Source organism: Typopeltis vanoorti, chromosome 4, assembly GCF_054136105.1.
Source record: "Typopeltis vanoorti isolate ZY-2024b chromosome 4, IOZ_Tvanoo_1.0, whole genome shotgun sequence".
Classification (NCBI taxonomy): Eukaryota; Metazoa; Arthropoda; class Arachnida; order Uropygi; family Thelyphonidae; genus Typopeltis; species Typopeltis vanoorti.
The window spans coordinates 167,685,197-167,701,376 of record NC_143552.1 but is presented as its reverse complement, the minus strand read 5'-3'; the positions used below and the strand labels follow the sequence as shown (position 1 = coordinate 167,701,376).

General features: G+C 33.9%; 1 protein-coding gene across 6 annotated transcripts in view; it reads left to right on the top strand.

The window, feature by feature from the left end:
* The window catches only part of LOC150107833 (paxillin-like), a 344,681-nt gene extending 328,775 nt beyond the window's left edge, over window positions 1-15,906 (top strand). For all 6 annotated transcript variants that reach the window (XM_090392082.1, XM_090392081.1, XM_090392080.1 and 3 more), the window contains exon 9: window positions 13,291-15,906. In XM_090392082.1, the coding sequence (XP_090248208.1) occupies window positions 13,291-13,557 (267 nt within the window). In that variant the 3' untranslated portion in view covers window positions 13,558-15,906. The remainder of the gene's footprint in view (window positions 1-13,290) is intronic.
* Window positions 15,907-16,180: the final 274 nt, after the last annotated feature.

Here is a 16,180-nt window from a genome sequence, read left to right as displayed (position 1 = left end):
GTTACTAATATCTGAATATGAATTTTTGTAATTGCTCAATTTGATAACCTTTAGCAGATAGTTATACTTGAATGTATATGTTGTATTATTCCACATTAAATGTTTTCTTTTGTTGAGTTAAACTTGGTGTTTGCCTGATTTTCTTTCATTGCACCACTCATAAAATTAATCAGACCTTTGTGGAAGCCTTAAAAGCTATTAATAACCTCGGCCTGAAGATAAAGTGATAATATAAGTATAGTTGATGATTGATTCCTCTATATTATTTAGACTAATCTGAATATAGGGCTGCGCAGTATAATATAAATTTCTTTATATTCAGATGAGCATCAAGCAACAACTAATGAATAAAAACGGAATTTGAAGAGGTAAAGATAAGATTAACAAACCAACAAAAATGGAAGTCAGTTAGGTAGGACGTTACAACAAAATGGTGCAGCCGACAGGATGTAAATTCACTAGTATAAATTAGGCGATTGAAATTTTATGTGATAGTAGAAGAAGAAATAATCCTTAAAACCTTGATAGTAAAATTAAGTGAATCACAGTGAGCAGGTTATGAAGCAGAATCAGGTAAAGAAAAAGGTTATTTTAGAATTGAGATTATAGGATTTAAATTTGAAGCTGATAGATTAATATGGCTGTTACATCCAGTATGGGAATGGAAGATTGTGAATTTCTTTCACACATCTTTCCTCGATTTTTGGGAGAAGAATCAGATGATGTACTATCTCTTTTTTCTTTCGTTGAAAAGCTAAGGGAAGTAGCAAATTGGACTGACTTTCAATTATTAATATTGCTGAGAAGTAAATTAATTGGTAAAGCAAAAACATTTTTATATTCATTCCCGATTCTTAAGGAAACGTTAGAATATCATAAATTTAAAGATGTTTTGATTTCACAGTACTCTAAATTAAGAAGTATTGGTCCAAACTTGTGGAAACTACAGAGAACCACACAAAAGGATAAAGAAAGTGTCACAGATTTTTACAACCACATATTAACTCTTTCCAACAGTTTAAACTTGTCTAATGGAGATAAACCTCATTTAGATTGGGCTGTGTTCCAACAGTTTCGCCAAGGCGTAAAATTAGAATTACAGGAGACTGCCTACAAGAAGAGAATTAACACCTTAGAAGAATGTTTTAAGGTTGTCAAATAATTGGAGACTTTTGTCCCTTATCCAGTGTAGGTCTTGTGAATGTTGTAAATAAGACTGGTTGTTCCTTGAACTAATCTGAAATTGAAAAGAAAAATAAAGATAAAAAGGAAAGAATATTGGAGAAAGTCCAAGTAATGTTAATTGCATAGCTGAAAATAAAGAACAGTCCAAGAAAAAGCTGATGGCAGAAGTGCAAACCCTAATTCACCAGGAAGTAAAAAAATTACAACAACCAATAATGGATAGTCTTAATGAGGTAATGAGGAAATTAACAGCAATTACTGTAAAGTCTCAAGAAGACCAAAGCCCACAACAGATAAAATTAATAAGATAATTAAACAAGAGGTGGAAAAACAAAATCAACCCATTTTAGCTAATCTGGATAAGGTGATTCAAGGACTAGAAAATGTTAAACAACAAATGCCCATTGTCCCTCAACCTCAAACAGAGAGAGAACATAGAGATCCTCCCAAATGTTATAGTTGCAATAAAATTGGACATCTTGTCAGTAATTGTTTCTATAACAAAAGAAATTACTCTAATAAAATATGGGATTCAAAATTTGGACACATGCCTCACAGAAGGTATAATAGAATTCAGAAATCCCCCAATTTAAATGAACAATTGATGAGAATTACAGGAGATATCCTATGCTCTAAGTGTAGCATTTTATTAGATACAGGATGCAATGCCTCGACCATTAGAATGGACTATTTCTTAAGCATAAAACACAAGTTATGGAAGAGCATTGCCAAACTGAGAGAACCTGTGAAAATTTTACTAATCTCTCAGACTCAAACTTCATAGCTTATGAGAAAGTTCGCAGCACAAGGATTTACCTACCAGAATTTAGATTATGTGTCTGGCAGGATTTGCTTGTTGTCCCCTCAACATCCAACTTAAGCTCCCACATTATATTAGGAACAAATTTCTTGGCAAAGTATCAATTCTCCTGTAATTTTTCTAAAAGGGAAATATCCCTAATGAACAGGAAAATAAGTATCAGAAGAAATAGTAATCATGTATATGATGGAACAAGGCGACAGACAAAAAAGTTTTATTTACCAAATGAATTGGCACCTCCTACTAAGGTAAAGTCATCTGTAAGTAAATCAACTGAAAAGGATAGTGATGTAAATTCTGATGTGCTTTATCAGACTGAAACACAACTTGATACTGATGAACCATCACAGCAGCAAATATCCATGCCTGAATCAGATGTTGGCACTGAAAATCAACTAACAGTTAAAGTTAATTTTGCTAAGGTAACTGCCTTACATAATAGAATTAGAAATTTGGGAAGTCTTACATAATAGAATTAGAAATTTGGGAAGTCAATGGAAATACAAGGAAATGAGTGATCACAGAAGGAATACCAAAAGAACTGATTACCAAGGCATGAGACAAGGTGGTAGTGACAGAGAACAGAGTTTCTACCCTGAAAGGACATTACCTCACTATAAGCATAAAGAACAAATATTTTCTTATGTTAGAAACAGCAAGGATCCAAAAGGAAATGCAGAAAGAAATAAAAATATAAAACATGATAACAAATCTGGCTTGGTTCAAACTAGGTACTACTTAAGAACTTGAAAAGATGAGAAGTCTGATTCCTCCACCAATGAATCTTACGTGAAAAATTTTTCTTTAAAGAAAAATTTTTCAGAGAAAGAGTAGGCCTTTGTTAAATTGTGAATGAAGATATTTTATATATTATAATACTTCATTCATATTTAACATAATCCACCATGTCATAAGCAAGACTTGTAAATATTATTTGTTATTAGTCTCTTGCTTATAATATGTTATTCATATAATCGCTTTGAGTTTTGTTTGTTATTAATAATTATATAATCTTAGGATATGTATTTGTAATAAAAAAAGACTATATGAAAATGTCATTCATTTTATTTACTTTATTATGTGAAATTATTATAAAAACCTGTGTGTATATAAATTTAAATGTACCTTATGTGAACTGTAATATATATATATATATTTTTTTTTTTTGTTATTTCTGTAAGTGAAAGTAATTTTATAGAATTCTACTGATTGGATTTGATTAGCTGCTGACGGAGAAACGGAGTTATTTTTAGTTAGCTCGTGCTGAGAATGTGAGCTACTGTGTATAAAGAGAAAAGCCAGTTGATATTAAGCTGAACTGATTAAAACCAGATTTTGGCAGGAAAGAGAGAACGTAGTTGATCGGAAAACAAAAAGAGTAGCCCTAGAGACAGCATAGAGATCAGTAGCGAGTGGCAGAAGGGGAGTTGATATATACATACATACATCTTCAAGGCCCACCTTTCCTAATTGGGTTGTGAGGGAAACAGCTGCAAGAGGAACTTCCAATGGTCACGATCCTCTGCCGCTAAGCTCAGGTGTTCTGGTGGGATTCCCAAATGTGTCCACCCAAGGTTTTGGATATAATCTATCCAGTGGGTCCTTGGCCTTCCACCCTCTGGCTTGGCAAAGAGGGCCTGCTGAGGGAGCCTCTCTTGTGGCATTCTGACCAGATGCCTGTGATCTCTTAACACAGAGAAGCAGCAGTTGAGTATTGAGGGTTTCCTGAATTGAAGAGCTTCTGACTCTGTCGAGTCTTGTCAGCCCCACAACCCTTTGAAGGAACCTCATTTCAGCCGCTTGGATTCGTGTCTGCATTCTTTCGGTCATTACCCAACTCTCATGACCATAGGTGAGGATAGGGACAGACTGTATTGAAGACAGCCAGCTTTGCCTTCTGGCTTAACTTCCGATTCAATACTACCGAATGGCCAAGTTCCCGCAATATTGAGCTTGCTAAGCCAATTCGCATATCTCTCTACGTCCCATTTTCCATCATTTCATTCGTGAATATGGACCCAAGGTATTTAAACTTCTCCACCTGCCTCATTGGAACTCTGCTTACATGTAGAGTGCACTGGGATGGTTGTCTTGAGACCACAAATGTTTCAGTTTTGGCCACACTGATCTTCAATCCAGCATCTGCACAAATAGCTACAAACCTATTCAGGGTCTGCTGGAGGTTATCTGCAAAAAGCAGACATCCAATGCTACATCTTCCAATTCTGACACACTCACTGCCTCGGCTGTGCCTATCGATCCAGTCCATAAATATTATGAAAAGGAGGGGTGACAGAACACACCCTTGGCGGAGGCCAACGGAGACTGTGAAAGGTTCAGACTTTGTGCTGTTTATCCTGACACAAAACTCTGGGCATTCATACAGGGACTTGATGGCAGCTAATAGTTGGCCATCCACTCCATACTCCTAATGCCAAAGTTTATCCCGAGGAACCTGGTCATATGCCTTCTTCAAGTCCACAAAACGTGTAGATATTCTTGGCATATTCTCAAGATTTCTCAAAGACTTGCCTTAAAGTGAAGATTTCGTCAGTTGTGCTTCTACCAGGACGAAAGCCACATTGTTCTTCCTGGAACTTTGACTCAACTATGCTTCTGCACCATCTTTCCAAGCACCTAGCATACACTTTCCCAGGCAGGCTGAGCAAAGAGATGCCATGATAGTTACTGCAATCCTTCTGGTCTAGGGGAGTTGATATGTGCCGTAAATTGACTAGGAAAGGACAAGGAATTAATAGGCATTTCGAATTACTTCTATGGGAGTTCTGATACTATGATAAATTCCAAATGGTTAGTGGAAGAATAGTGCAGAACTGAAATTAATACATAGAAGAAAATAAGGAATTAGTAGATAACTTAAACCAAGTGCATCAAGACTTGTGTATTTCTGTCTATAATTCAGTTATTATAGTGGAAGGATTTCTTTGAATTGTGTTGCCATAAAGTAAAAGTCAACCAGAATTTCAAATGTGCCTATGCGAATTCGATGTGTATAAGCAAAGAGATGCCATGATAGTCGGTAAGAGTAAGAGTTGTCCTTTCTATAACCTGTGAAGCTATAACAGTTAACTCTGTTGGATATATTTTGACCTTAGCTGTGATGTTATGTCAATTAATGGTCGGATGTTAGATGTACTGAAGTACTCTAACATCCGACATTATGCTGATCTATTAAGTGTTAGCTGACTGAGAAAGAATATAGTGTAGCCTGTCATAAGATTAGTTATTGTAACATTTGGAAGGTTAAACTTTTAAGAACTATTCTCAACTTGATTGACTGAGCATAAAGAACTGAAAAATGAATGTTTGATAGTTAATGGATTGTAATTATTCTGAATATTTTAAACTGAGCTAATATATTTATGATTTAATTCATCTAATTGGGTAGAGGGAACTATGTGCAAGAATTACTGATGCTTTAAGAATTAAGAAGTGTCAACGTTAGCCATAATCCTCAACCCTAAATAAGAAGTTACTAATATCTGAATATGAATTTTTGTAATTATTCAATTTGATAACCTTTTGCAGATAGTTATACATGAATGTATATGTTGTACTCTTCCACATTACGTTTTCTTTATTATTATTATTACGGGTATCTCCATGGAGTCAGTAGACTCATCGTGGGAGACCTAAACTAGCAAAACAATATCTGTCATATCTCTTCTTGAATTCATTTACAGACGAAGAACTCACAACTAAGTCAGGCAGTGAATTCCACTCGTTCACCACCCTCCAGGCAAAAAATCTTTTTCTCACACCTTTGTTAACCACACTCTTCTTTAATTTCCAGAGATGACCTCTTGTTCTTCCATCACTATCACACAGCTGAAACATTTCCCCTGCATCAATCCTATAAAAACCTTTCAGTAATTTAAATGTTTCTATCATATCCCTTCTTCTTTGCCTATCAACCAATCTCTGCAATCCACAAGCTCTCAATCTATCAATGTAGGGGGCATTTTTTATATCACTCACCAACTTGGTCACTCTTCTCTGAACTCTCTCCAAGGAATCCAGATGACCAGACCTGAGCACAGTAATCCAAATGTGGAAGTATCAATGCTTTATAAAGGGGAATAATAACCTCTTTATCTCTGGATGTCAGTGTGTTCCTCAACAACCAAGTAATCCTGTGTGCAATCTTGGACACCTTAGCAATGTGTCCTCTGAACTTCATCTCCTTATCTACCAACACCCCTAAGTCCCTAGCCTCATCAGTCTCTTGGAGTACCTTTCCATCAATGTAGTACACAGCTGGTAATCTTTTAATCCCAAAATGCATGACTTTTCCACTTTTCCACATTGAACTGACATCCGTTATCTTTTGCCCATTTTACCAGCTTATTTAAATCATCCTGCAAACTTTCAGCATCAGCTTGATTTTTTATTGCGCTACACAACTTTTGTTGAGTTAAACTTGGTGTTTGCCTGATTTTCTTTCAGTGCACTGCTCATAAAATTAATTGGACCTTTGCGGAAGCCTTAAAAGCTATTAATAACCTCGGCTTGACGATAAAGTGATAATATAAGTATAGTTGATGAATGATTCCTCTATATTATTTAGACTAAACTGAATATAGAGTGGTGCAGTATAATATAAATTTCTTTATATTCAGATGAGCATCAATCAATCAACTAATGAATAAAAATGGAATTTAAAGAGGTAAAGATAAGATTAACAAACCAACAAAAATGGAACAGTCAGTTAGGGAGGACGTTACAACACTGCTGCATAAAGGAGGCTCCAAGCCAGAAGTAGCAAATTATAGGCCACTCAGAATTTCAGGAGTGGTAGTTATAGTTTTGGTGAGAGACAGAATTCAGAAGCAGATGGCAAGGAATATGATACTTTATAATGGGGAAACATGGTTTTACGAAGGATAGGTCTTACCTTGACGGATAGGAAAGGAATCCTGAAGGATAGGAAAGAACTTGACATTGTCAGCATCCAGGAATGCGTTAGCAGAGCTAATCTCAGATGGTATGGTCACTTAAATAGAATGGGAGAGGAAAGATTAGCAAAACAAGTGTTCTCTGCCAGGTTGGCAGGAAAACGACCCAGAGGAAGACCAAGATATAGGTGGATTGATACGGTACAAAGTGCCTTAGACGATAGAAATATAAGATCTGATAATGTTGGAGTCTTGACAAGTAACAGACTGATTTGGAGGAAAATTGTAGATAGGAAGTTAGTAATGATGTAATTTTTTCATGTAGTACTGTCATATCCTGTACACCCCTTGAGGGTACATGGCAGGAATTTGATGATGATGATGAGGTCTTACCTTGGTAATTTGCTTACTTTTTTAGAAAGTAACAATGGAGTTGGATAAAGGAAATGGCTACTCAGTGATCTTGCTGGACTTGGCAAAGGCATTTGACAGGATTCAGCATAGAACTCTGTTGTATAAATTGGACCAAATGAATATTAATTTGGCGATTTGAATTTAGAGGGTGACTGATAGACAAATATCATAGAATGGGTTATGGAGGAGCTTGAGTCCAGGAGAAGACAGGTGATTGGTGGTGTGCCAGAGAGTTTAGTACTTCATCTTCTGTTGTTCAATTTGTACATAGTGATATAGGAAATGATTTGATGGAAGTATTCAGTTGTTTGCTGATGATGAAAAACTGGGAAGAGTGATAGTAAATGAAGGTGATGTTGAGATTCTATAGGATGACTTAAATAAAGTGGCACTATGGGCAAAGGTAAATGTCTATGAATTTAATGTGGCCAAGTGTAAGGTGATGCACTTTGGGAAGAGGAGATTACATGCTGTGTATTACATTGATGGGAATGAACTTCAGGGAACTGAAGATGCCAGGGACTTTGGGGTGATGAGTTTGGGGACAGTGAGTTGATGATGTTTGACAGTGAATTTATTGTCAGATATGATTGAGTGCTTTATCCACAAATGAGTATAAGGAGAGGGATGATAGGTATCGTGTGAATAATAGGTCTGATTCTATTGGAGATACCTGAATAATGATAATGTGATGATTCACTCATATATATCAGATGCAAATATGGCATTTTCACCAATCAGTTGTATCTTATACTAAAGAAAAGGCAAAAGGAAAAAAAAAAAAAAAAAAAACAATAATCAGTATAAATTGATGACTATTTTTTTTTCTTTCTTGCCTCTCTATTTCTCATATTTTCCTTGGTATTAAATGCAAATATGGCCATGACAAAATAAACGTAGTGTCTTCATTAATCAATTGTAAAACTGACATAAATCAATGAATCATCACAATGTTCATTTTCTAAAATCAAAACTCAAATTTTTTAGTTCAAGCTGTCATTTGCTAGTATTTGGTTAAGAAATATATTGATTTTTCTTTTACAAACTTTTGTCAACTGCACAAATTAATTGATAAATTTATTAATTATTGCATTTAATTTGCAAAAATAAATGAAGTGCGGCAAGATGCAAATGATAACCCATTCTTTTAAATTAAGGGGATATTAAATCCCACATTGTTTTAAAACCGAATAAGAAACTCAAAATTGGAATCAGAGAGTTTCATGCCGAATATAGTATAAGAAACTATAAAAGTATCGGCGACTACTAGCATGAGCTAATGCAAAAGTACAAACTCGGGCAACTCGCAGCAAAGGTGGTGAAGTTCTGATCGTTATTCTTGGTATTTTCCATAATGTAAAACACATTTCCTAGGAAATGTATGCTGTTATTATGTTTCTTATTTGGTTTAAAAAAAAAATGTGGGATTTAATATCCCCTTAATTTAAATAATGTTTATATCACCGAAATGAAGCCTATTTGGCTCTTTATTTATATTTAAGATAACCCATTCATTCTGCAAACTAAGAAGCTAATATTTCACTTTCCAAACAAAAGTACAGTTTGGGTATCTTTTATTTATTTGTTTTTTCTTCCTCTTGTCTTTTTTTCCATCAGTCATTTTGTTTTTCTATATGCATAGTTATAATATAAAATAATGCAGTTATATATAAAATATACGAGTGAATTGCTATTTTTGTTTTGCTTTGTTTTGTTTTTTTATATATATATATAATATTCATCAAAGTTTGATTTGCTTCCTCAGTCTTAAGAAAAGGCTGGTTATATTCCACTAATTCGAGCCCTACCTAAGGGCCTATGAGTGGTGGAAATACTTTCTGAAAATGAAAGCTGTGCCGAACAAAGTGGCCTTTTGCAGCTGCCCAATTTTTAATCCATCTAACTCGAGTGCTTCTAGATGTTTTTTTCAGTGTTTTAGGGATGGCGCCTAAAGCACCTATTATTATGGGAACAACTTTTGTTTTCTTTTGCCAGATTCGTGCAACTTCAATTTGCAAATCGCGATATTTTGTAATTTTTTCATTTTCTTTGTTGTCAATCCGACTATCTCCTGGTACTGATATTTCGATAAACTTAACACCCTTGTTTTCACTTTTTTCAACCACTGTGATATCGTGTGTGTTACATTACAAGCTTTTGTCAGTCTGGATTTTGAAATCCCAGAGTATTTTAGCTTTTTCATTCTCAACCACTTTTTGGTGAACTATGCTTCCAATAGTCTTCAGATACTTCAAACCCATATTTTTTACATAAATGCCAGTGGATTATCTTACCTACGTTATCATGCCTTTTACGGTGTGCAATTTTGCTGCATCCACTTATAATGTGGTCTACTGTTTCTTCCCACAATCTACATTTACTGTCTTCTTGAATTTTTTGTATTTTTGCCTTCATAGCGTTGGTTTTAATGGCCTGTTCTTGTGCTGCAAAAATTACCGATTCTGTTTCTTTCTTTAGTGCTCCATTTCTCAACTATTGCCAGGTCAAGTTGCTGTCAGCGCTGTCCTCTATGCTGTGAAGGTATTTTCCATGCAATGCCTTATTTTTCCATCTTTCAGTTCTCACTTTTACTTAGTTGGTTTTATATTCCAATTTTGTCTCCATGGGTTTAAATAAACCCTCTATCCTTACCTCAATTAGAAATTTTTCCGTTGTTTGTTGCAGATAATTATTTAAATTTCGTTTTTCTTCTTCAGTAACTTGCTTCACTTGTAATAATCCTCTACCTCCTTTTTTGCGTGATAGATATAGCCTATCAATGTCATTGCAAGGATTGAGGGCATGGTGCATTGTCACTAATTTTCGAGTTTTTCGATCTAAATCTTCCATCTCTAGCTGGATCCATTCAACAATGCCTGCTGAATATCTCAGAACAGGTATTGCTTTTATTAAATTTCCAGCTGTAAGCATTGACTTAAGGAGTTTTCTTAATCGTCTTATGTATTCTGCTCTAGTTCTTTCTTTGATCTTTTTGTGCAGAATTTGTGATGCTTCTAAAATTCCCAAATATTTGTAGCTGTCTTCGAATTTTATTGCCTTGATTATTTCACCATCGAGCAGCTCGATTTCGTTCCTATCTTCAAACTTTCCTCTTGTTATTCCAGCAATTGCACATTTGTCTAAGCCAAAATCCATTGATATATCTTGACTGAATATGTGCACAGTGTTTAGCAACGATCTGAGTTCATTCTCTGATTTTGCATACAACTTCAGATTGTCCATGTATAAAAGGTGAGATATCTTTGCACAGTTTGATAACCATGAGCAGTTTTATTTAAAATTCTAGTTAAGGGGATCGATGACAATATAAACAATAAAGGAGATAATGAGTCTCCTTGAAAGATACCCCTTTTTATGTTTACCTTTCCAATTTCTTCTCTATTTATAATCAACGTTGTTTTCCAGTTTTTCATGCTGGATTGCAAAACTTTTTTGCACGTTTTTGTTAATATCGAATAGTTCTGTGCATTTTAAAATCCAACTATGAGGCACCGAATCAAACGCTTTTTTATAATCTATCCAAGCCATATGAAGGTTGGTTTTTCTACATTTGCAATTTTTAAGAATCATTTTATCAATCAGCAATTGGTCTTTTGTGCTTCTTGAATTTTTGCTGTTACCTTTTTGTTCAATTGGGAGAAGAGAATTTGCTTTAAGATAGCTGTATATTTTATCAGCTAGTATGCCTGTGAGTAGCTTAAAAGTTGTTGGCAGGCAGGTTATTGGTCGGAAGTTTTCTGGGTTTGGACCTTTTTCTTTATCCTTTATGATCAAAAACGTTTTCCCTGCTGTGAGCCACTCTTCTTTGCCTTTTCCTTCTAAAACATCATAAAATTGGTTAGCGAGTCTTTCACGTAAGCCTGTTGGATATTTTAACCAGTAGCCATGTAATTCATCCTTCCTGGGTGTTGACCAATTTTTTATTTTTTTAGCTTGCTTTTGAACCATTTCAGTTATTTTCCGTTGGTCCATTTTTCGTTCTTGAGATTCGTTCAATCAATTTTCTTGTAAAACTGGTGCTGATTTTCGCAAAACATCGAATTTTGCTTGTACTGTTCAATGAGTGCACTGTATCTTCTTATTTTAACTGCAACTATTTTTTGCTTCACTTCCTCTAATACTTCATCAATAGGTCGTGTTCCAGTATTATATCTTTTTGTGTTTTTCAGCTTCTTTTCCTTAAGGTTTTTCAAATTGCTTACGTCTGCTCTGAGTTTAAGAATTTTATTCTCCAGTCAGTGCTTCCATTTTGGTTCCTGAGCCTTACTGCTTTTGGGTTCACTGATTTTATATCCTAATTCAAATGTTACGACGTAGGCTATTGAGTACATAAGTTGATTCGTTTGCCCAATAGTTGCAGTAGGAATATTGGGCAAACGAATTTGCTTTATTGGCCTCTTGTAGAAGTTCCTTCAGTTTTTGTTCAGGTACTTCTCAATATTGGAAGCCTAACTCGTTCCTGGTTGCTGTTCATTTGCTCGATAATTTTTCTTGCGAGTTCTTGTTCCTTATCTGATAGCTTCCTTTCAACTATTTGTATATTTTCAAAATTTTCAGCATTCTGCACGTTGGAATCTGGTTCTACTCCATTCATATTCTTGGTCACTTCAGGGTCAGTACGGTCTCCTTTTACAGCTTGAGGTTTCAGTGCTTCCAGCTCAAGTTCACTAAATACCTTGTGTTTGATAATGAAGCTGCGTTGCTGCATCAGCCTTTCGAATGAAATTTCAGAATTTGGGTGTCGTTCAAGCCAAAGTTGGAACATTCGTTTCTGAAATCCCCTAACTGATGGATTTGAACTGTAGAAGCACTCATATATATATTTTTTTTATAAAGAATTGAATGACTAGAACCGAGATTTCAGTAAAAAGGTTTTAATATAAAAACATAACTAGTTTCGGCTTAACAGCCTTCATTAGGTGAGATTATAAAAGAAAGAAAAAAAGAAAAAACACTGAAGCTTAAATAAACTATGAACACCATAGAGAGTCTCTATACATAATCGACACTAAATCATTGCGGTTGTATTTAAAGCTGTTCTTTTGTTAGTTGTATTGTTGGGAAAGTGGATGCTAGTAGCATCTCGTGAACGCCAGTACATGATTACAGCTGTATGACAATCTGGGAGGTTGTAGCTCAAGTTATTATTTAGATGAACAGGATTGAAGATGATTTCTCTCTAGTTCATCATTGCTATGGAAGATGTTAGTAGATTTTTCCCAGCAGACTTTGTGACTTTGGTTTTCATCATTAGGATTAGCTGAGAAAAGGATATGACTAGATAATACACTGGCTTGCTGTCTCTTGTAAGTAATGTCCCTCGTGTTCTTCTATACGCAATTCGACAGATTTGTACAAGAGACAGCGAGCCAGTGTTATCTAGTCATATCCTTTTCTCAGCTCTAATCCTAATGATGAAAACTAAAGTGACAAAGTCTGCTGGGAAAAATCTACTAATCTTCCGTGGCAATGATGAACTAGAGAGAAAAATCGTGGAATCTAGAAAAATCATCTTCAATTCTGTTCATCTAAATAAATAACTTGAGCTACAACCTCCCAGATTGTCATACAGCTGTAATCATGTACTGGCATTCACGAGATGCTACTAGCACCCACTTTCCCAACAATACAACTAACAAAAGAACAGCTTTAAATACAACTGCAATGATTTAGTGTTGATTATGTATAGAGACTCTCTATGATGTTCATAGTTTATTTAAGCTTCAGTGTTTTTTCTTTTTTTCTTTCTTTTATAATCTCACCTAATGAAGGCTGTTAAGCCAAAACTAGTCGTGTTTTTATATTAAAACCTTTTTACTTAAATCTCGGATCTAGTCATTCAATTCTTTATAAAAATATGTATGTTAACCTAGTTAATGATCATTCTTTCATATGTATATATATGAATATAATAATTTATTTGTTTCATTTCAGGACTGTAGGCAGTCATTTAATGGAGGCAGCTTTTATGATCATGAGGGACAACCTTACTGTGAAACGCATTATCATGCCAAGAGAGGATCCCTATGTGCTGGTTGCCATAAGCCTATTACAGGCAGATGTGTTACAGCCATGTTTCGGAAATTTCATCCAGAGCATTTTGTGTGTTCTTTTTGTCTGAAGCAGCTCAACAAAGGTACTTTCAAAGAACAAAATGATAAACCCTACTGTCATGTTTGTTTTGAAAAACTATTTGGGTGAACTTGCACTTTCAAAAAGATAAATGAGGACAAGCTGAACAGAACAGTCAGTTATCGTTGAGCCTAAATTTATGTAACACTAGTTTTCATATTTATGTTCACCTTCAACATCCGGTTTTGCTCAAATGCATAAGAATTTGCCTTATTATTCATTAGAATTGTATTCTTACAACTGCAGCTTTTCCTTCTTTTTTTTTAACTGGATTTCCACTGTTTTATATAAAATAGCAAAATGTTGACTTTTTTTAAAATTAAGTCGTACTGGTATAATGCTGTAGGATTTTACATATTATAAAATATGCTCAGGAAAAAAAAAGTGCAGATTACTCAACTGAATTGTAATCAAGATTACCTGGAACAAAATCAAATCAAAGAATGTAGATAATTAATGAAGTATATAGTACTTTGTGGGTTACTTTTATATGGATTGTTGAAATGGACATACCATCAATGTTATTGGTAACCGTTGAAAGTTTGTATTGAAATGAAATGTTTTACCTGTTATGTATTTAGAAAATGGCTTATGTATACATAAATATATCATGTTGAAATGCTTAAATAGGTATATTTTGCATGAGAAGCATTAAATTTACTATACCGTTGTATATATGGTATTTTGAAGAACTGATAATCTAGCACAGGGATTTTCAAACTTTTTCATTTGTTTCATTCTTGCCATCACATTCAAACTGGGATACAAACTAACTGCAATTGAAAATCATATATTAAATAGGTACCATGCACTGAGTCTTCATTCACTTCAATCTGCATCAGAAATACTGAACATAGACAGAAAATATTAGATATATACATAAGTGCAACCACTTCTCTCTGCTTATGCCATATACTATTTTAAGCTGTTTATTTTACTACATTTATAGAGTTTAGATTTCATCAAAATGACTATGGGACAACAGTTGCAAAAGTCCTGCTCTAGTTATAGCCTTATAGTGAATATCTGTAGGTATACTTACATAAAACAGATTTGCTGTGAACACCTGCATTATTCAAGAGTCCTCAAATTAATTACATTACATACAGTTCTATAATGCTTTTAGACTTACCTTATAAGACATTTTATACAAAGTATTGTTAAAAAAAAATCCCATTGTGTCTTCCTCTACAGCAGATAAGGTATGCCAACCTGTTAAAGTGATCTTTTTAAATATACCTGGTTTTGATAATAACAAGGGAATCAAACCTGTCTCAGGAATATAAATCAGGTCAGTTAGTTTTGCAGAAGGTAAAACGTGTGTTTCTGGAGGAAAAACAGTGTGCTCTTTTCACTTGATTTCTAATGTCCCCGAACAGGATTTAGAGAGATGTCTTTTGTAACCAAAGAGTATCATGATTACTGTTGAAATTTTACTCGTTTCTAGTAAAGTGGAGGAATATTCTTTTGATTAATTTAACAAAATGTCTTTCATTCAGTACTTTGTTGCTATTGTTAGTTTTATTAAGACTGAGCATCATTCAAGATGTGTAGTAATCTTCATTAAAATTATATTTAAGACTTACCATAAACTCTATAAATCATTTTCTCTTTATGCAAGCCAGTTGACTATAGCAGAAATATGACAGGCAACATATAAATAATATAGAAAACTGGAAATCTGTGAATACTGAAATATGCTTCATGCCTATTTATAATTTGGTAGGATTGTCTTGAAACTGAGAATAACAAAGTTGGTGATTATTAAATGCTATTTTCAGAATATCTTGTGCAAAATTAAGACTGCTACCAATGTGAATATGGAAAATTTATGTTCATATTTATGTAATTATGTTAGCTTCACTACTCATATTTATACGTGTGTCCTCATATTTATATAATTTTAGTCATATTTTAAAAGGATTTTTAAGTTGCTTTGCATTTAAAATTATGATTAATTTTAATAAAAATTTTAAATACCAAATAACATTAAAATCTGTTCAACTATAATGACTTGAGTTATTATGGTGTGGGGGGGGGGGGGCAGATATATAATTTCAGAATATATGTTAATGCATGGAGAAAGTTGGTACCTAACAAACAAATGCACAAGCTGAAATGTGAGTATATCATATACCCTCAAGATGAAATGGTCAAGTTATAAAATGTTTAGCATTTCATTAAAAAAAAAAAAAAAAAAAAAGAAGTAAATGTGCTGCATATATCAAAGATTGTCAATTTTTCGAGAACAGAAAATCACTTTATATTACACCTGTTTTATTAAAAAATAAGAGATATGACTAATATCTGATTAATAATATCATGCATTTACTTGGAATTTGTTTAATTAAAATCTGTTTAAGTTGAAATATCAGGGACTGTAAATTATGAACCACAAATTAAAAACATTTTCCACTACATTGCCAATTATAATATGATATTTCATATATGGCAGCCATATATGAAAGAGAGATGGAAACATCTTTCAATGCAAAAAAACATTGAATTATTGATGAATGCTTTATGATCTTGTAAAGCTGATTGTGAACATTACAAAATCATATACACCAGTAATAATAATAATAACCTATTAGACAAATTTCTTTTAGTCTTTTTTAAAAAAAATTCATTTTTTAAAATATTAAGAAAGTTTCAATTTTTGATATGTTCTTGCCATGCCAGCTGATCAAAC